Source organism: Nanorana parkeri, unplaced genomic scaffold (genome assembly GCF_000935625.1).
Source record: "Nanorana parkeri isolate BGI_ZX_2015 unplaced genomic scaffold, ASM93562v1 scaffold2051, whole genome shotgun sequence".
NCBI classification, from domain to species: domain Eukaryota; kingdom Metazoa; phylum Chordata; class Amphibia; order Anura; family Dicroglossidae; genus Nanorana; species Nanorana parkeri.
The window spans coordinates 182,907-188,118 of record NW_017308319.1 but is presented as its reverse complement, the minus strand read 5'-3'; the positions used below and the strand labels follow the sequence as shown (position 1 = coordinate 188,118).

Genomic DNA, 5,212 nt, shown 5'->3' with positions numbered 1-5,212 from the left:
TGTAACAGGAAATTAAAAAACAGAGTAGCCGCACAAACGGCACGAGACAGAAAAAAAGCCAGAATGGGTGAACTTGAGCAGCAAGTGTTGGATCTAGAGTTGGAGGTATAGTCCGCAGTCTTGCGTATTTCTCCTTACACCATGGAAGCTTTATCGTCTAGTAGCGAGGAATGTTACATTCTTTTCACTTTAACCCAAAAATAACTTTGTGTCTAGTGTCGATCTGTTCGGTTTGCTAGAAATGTAAATGTCTTTCTTTTAATATGCACAGCTCACACCCTGAATATAGTAGCCCTGTATAGCAGGTGTGTAATGTCTATTTACTGCTTTCCGGTCACACCTTTACACCAGTACAGTACATTAGTATTGCCCTGTAGCTATGTCACACCCCTTATGCACCTGCAATGCACCATGGGGGGCTTCTATAAATTGTTTTCTATTTCTGACTTCTGATCCCTGTAGTAAAGGATCAGCTAGTTTCAATAATCAGTCAGGCAGGAAAAACCTGTCTGTCAACACTCTCTTCCCCAAGGCAAACCACATTTTCTCTGCCGTGAGGTCTTCCTCTCCTCCTGTTGATCAGCTGTGCTTCCTCTTCACCAAGAAGCCTGCTGTCTAACAGAGGGATTGTACTTTTAGAAGTCAATATCCCCCTTTTTGTTCTATGGCCATACAGTGTTGTGTTCATATTGGTAAAGCCTGTTTTTAGTCTGGTGCGGTCATCATACTTTCCTTTTAGCAGTTTTCAGTTTGTTACAAACCTTAATTCTTGCCAATTAAATATTACTACTACTTTTTGAAAGTTTAACGGAAACTACATTTCTACATAGCTGCTTTAATATGTTCCCCATGCTTAATGTTAATACATTGTTCCTCTTCCAGAATGAGAAGCTCCTGATCGAAAATAAACTATTACGAGAAAAATCCCATGGTTTGATAACTGAAAACCAAGAACTACGTCAGAGATTGGGCCTTGATGCCCTTGATGTGAAAGAGGAAGAAGAAATCCAGGTAATTCTCATAACAGGATGACCTATTAAACTGGGCCAGCAAAAATAAACTTTACATTAGGGGAGAAATGATGCACATACAAGCTTATCCAAAATCAGAGCTAAGAAAAAAAAAAAGCCAGGAAAGAGTGAACTTGGGCAGTAAGTGTTGGATCTAGAGTTGGAGGTACACACATAATTCAATTTTATGGAAGCCAGGCTGATACCAGAAGAATTCTGATGGTTTAATAGCTAGCTCGTGTACTCCGATACTTTAATCCCTTTTTAGAGCTGTAGGAATGTTGCTAGGTTTGAAAATCTTGTCATAATCTGATTATAATAAAGCTTTAGAGTTGCGCTACAGAATTCTGAACGTTCTCTAGATCAGCTTTCTGAAATGAACTTGGAAGAGACCTATTTTTATATATATATATATATATATAATTTCTTGTTCCATAGTTACTGGCAAAGTAAATCGTGTACTTGTTTCAGGACATCAAAACCTTTTTTATTTGAGTTTTATGAACTACAGTGGTATGGTTGATTGAGGAAGGAATACATTTTATCAGATGACTTGGGAACAGGCTGTAGGTCATAACTTATTTAATTTGCTCATTTCTTCCCATAACACAGTTTGCGAGCATGAAATGCTCATATTTCCTTGTCTTTGCAGGAAGTAGTTTAATGTTTATTTGTTCACAGGTTATGAATAGAATAGAGGGTGTGAGGAAGTCCTGTTCCATGAAATGCATGTCATGGTTTATGTAGCATTTTGCTACAGCATTGAGTTTCTTGATGCTTCTATTGTTACCCCGTTCAGGCCTTTTTCATGGCAGAGGGCTAACAAGTAACTGTTGCTGTTTGTTTGGATGTTTCACCCAGACGCTTGTAAATGAAATGTCTTGGACGTTCTGAATTTACAGAAAGCGTTCTAACGCAGTGTTATGCTTACTGCGTACAACAGACCACCCCCTTTTTTCTATGGGAAGCTATTTGTTATGCTTCTGGAGGCGCATATTACACAACAGCAATGCATTTCACGTTCATGGTAACTGCAAGCCTAGAAATGGCACACTTAATATCTATTTAGTACTCCCTTTTTTTTTGTTATGAAAGTTATTTGATATCTACTTTGCTGCCATTGTTGCCTCTTCTAATCTTTGTATTTTCTTTTTTGTAGGTTCAGTCCAGAGAAGATGAAGTCAGTCCGGTGATCGGGTCCGCTGAGTCCGCAGCACTCAGACTACGTGCCCCTCTGCAGCAGGAGCAGGCCCAGATGTCCCCGAACTTGACAACATCTGCATGGATCCTGACAGCCCTGGTTCTTCAGACAGTGAGGTAAGCAGCCACATTCTTTTCTCTAGATGTTTATATCGTCTCTATAGATTGTCAGGACTGTGTACTGGACAGTGGCAGATAGGTCAGCAGTTGGAAAATATCTAATAATTGTCCATGTAATGGCCATGAAGGCTGCAGCTTCCCCTTTTAATTAAAATATACATTTCTTATAGCAGAGCAAAGTATCTTCTTTTTGTTAGACAACTGCCACACTTTTCTGTAATACACTGCTCAAAGACATGGTATTGAGCATGTCTGACTAAAACTTCTTACTGCAGATTTTTTTTTTCCTGTAAGAGATGGTGACCCTGATTTGCTGAGTTGAGTAGAGCATGGTCATTTTCAAAATGGATTTTCATTATTACTATCATAGAAGGTTAAGCAAAGTGAAAATTAAGATTTCAAAGAATACCCAGTCGTGTGCTAGGAAACAGATTTTTACTTGCACATAATTAAAGTCAGCACAACTTCACATCATTCCCTTTGCAAAGAGAAAATTAACTTAAGCTGGCCATAAACTGAATCGAATGAAATTCAGGGCTCGTTCACACCATGTCCGTATCATGTCTAGACCAGAACTAAAAAAGCATCCTAATGTATCCCTATGGTATTTCTGGGTTCTGTTCACACCAACATAGTCCATTCCGGTCCAGACGAAAGAAAATACTGCTTGTCTCATTTTTCTCTGGTCTGGGATGGATGAAAATGCATGCAAATGCAATGGACTGCACCTGAAAGCCCATTTTAAGCTATTTAAACAACATGCAGTGCGTTTGCAGATCTGCTCCAGATCCGGTCTGGACATGGTATTAACATAGCCTCAAGCTGTGGGCGGCCTAGTCTGCACCAACTAGCTTGACAAAAGAAGATAGAAAAATCAACTTTTGTTGAAGGAGCAGTGTTGAAAATTGTCACCCAAACAGTGACTGCGTCCAGTCAGATGCATTCACTGTTCAGGTATTCATCATCGGCTGCTGGTCCCACTGGCTGCTGAATAAAATAGCTGGCAGTGTAGATTGTGTTCTCTATGCTGGTTAGCATTTACGTGTGAAATCAATTGATTTCTCTTGTGTAGCCCTTTTGTAGAGTTGAACAAGAGAAAAGTAAAGGTGTATGGCTAACTTTAGTTTAGATTAAAAAAAAAAATCACTGACTTTGAAATGGAACAAGCTGCACTTCTTTAGTAACTCAGTGTCACTCTGATTTTTTTATATTGGGTAAATTACCAGAGCTTAAAGCTGCTTGCACTAAACTGTTTATGTCCTACTTTGAATCTCTTGTCTAACCACAATGCCACATAAAAGGCTTGTAAGAAATTCGTACTGTTGTCACTGAAAATCCACATGTAGCAATGAGCATATAATAGCTTGTTTCATGAGGTTTACTGTGCGGTGGGATGGGAAATGTCATTCACGTTACAGAAAAATGGATAGTGGCACACTGATGTATTCCAAAAGCAGCTTCTTAATTGATCTGTAAAATCCGTTGCACAGGTAGATGAACAGAGACTTCTAACCTGTTTCTCACACACAGGTCTTTGGTCAAAGAATACCTCCTTTTATTCTCCACTACACAATTTTTAACATCCCTAAATTCCACCTCCTCAGTGGGATTGCATTCATTCGACTGTCATTATTCAGGAGATAGTCACTTAATGGAAGTTTGGAGCCACCCTATGGTTTATAAAATGTAATTCCTGTTTTAGAGAAATACTGTGGATATATGGATCCCCCATACAGATTCATCTGTTTGTGTTGGGTGTGATTGCAGTGTCTTACATTTAGTCATGAGACCATTAGTATGCATTAGAACCCCACAGCTATTGACGTCCTCCAGCTGAGCTCCACTCTACAGTCAGCTGCTTAGTTTGGTGACAGGATGCACCAGGATTTAGTGAAGTAAGAACAGCAAACAGACTGTTAAATCAACAGAGACTTCAAACAATAAGACATTGAAATCCTCACATTTTTAACAATTGGATGACCTTTTACAAATACCATATAATGATGCAAATGGTGGAATATGGAGGTCATGCCAAATAAAACATACAAGGTGACCTTAACAAAGTCTAGGTTGTCCTGAAATGTTTGTTCATTTTTAGAACAATAGTTATTTTATATAGAATTGTTTAAACATGGTCTCAGCAGTGAAAGTTTTCTATGATCGTTTTTTATTAATGTGCTAAGCAGCAGTTTTTTTAAATGTGGTTCTGTGTCTTTTTGTTATGTACAGTATATCCATATTATCAGTTTTAGACAGGTGTTAAGCAGGCTTTACCATTTTATATCTTGCAGTCTGATATCTTGCTTGGCCTATTGGAAAGCCTGGACTCGGAGATATTACTTGGCTTCCAAGGAGAACTGTCCTGGAACCAGCAGCAAGAGGTTAGCGATGAAGCAGATTCCATACCCACCGCCCCATCTTCTCCTGTGGGGACCACACCAATCAAGCTGGAAACCATTAATGAACTGATCCGATTTGACCACGTCTACACAAAGCCCCTGTGCTCAGAGCAAGATGCAGAGCTTGAAATTGAGTCCAGTGTAGTTATTAAAACCGAGGAAGCAGCTTTCAATACTTCTTGTGTTTCCCCTATCTCTGTGAAGGAAGAGTCCCAAGAAGAAGAGCCCACCCCTGTCCTTGGCTTATTGTCCGGTTCAGAAAACAACATGGAAAAACCAGGAAATCTGCTGGATGGAGGCAGTGACTCTGGTTATGAGGGGTGCTCATCCCCCTTCAGTGACATGTCCTCTCCTTTGAACTGTGCCCAGGCCTGGGAGGACTCCTTTACAAGTGAACTTTTCCCTCAGCTCCTCAATGTCCACTTGGACCAACCCTGTGCTACTTCACCCCTCACTGATCCCACCCTCTTCTGGAATCCAAGC

General features: G+C 39.9%; 1 protein-coding gene across 3 annotated transcripts in view; it reads left to right on the top strand.

Moving 5' to 3' along the window:
* The window catches only part of XBP1 (X-box binding protein 1), a 9,681-nt gene extending 4,790 nt beyond the window's left edge, over nucleotides 1-4,891 (top strand). The window contains exons 2-6 of one of the 3 annotated variants that reach the window (XM_018572504.1): nucleotides 9-105; nucleotides 883-1,011; nucleotides 1,663-1,668; nucleotides 2,170-2,327; nucleotides 4,622-4,891. In XM_018572504.1, coding sequence (XP_018428006.1) covers nucleotides 9-105; nucleotides 883-1,011; nucleotides 1,663-1,668; nucleotides 2,170-2,327; nucleotides 4,622-4,799 — 568 coding nt within the window. In that variant the 3' untranslated portion in view covers nucleotides 4,800-4,891. Of the gene's footprint in view, nucleotides 1-8; nucleotides 106-882; nucleotides 1,020-1,662; nucleotides 1,669-2,168; nucleotides 2,328-4,621 lie in introns of all 3 variants that reach the window. The other 2 variants (XM_018572503.1, XM_018572502.1) reach the window with 2 other exon arrangements.
* The last annotated feature ends 321 nt before the right edge of the window (nucleotides 4,892-5,212 follow it).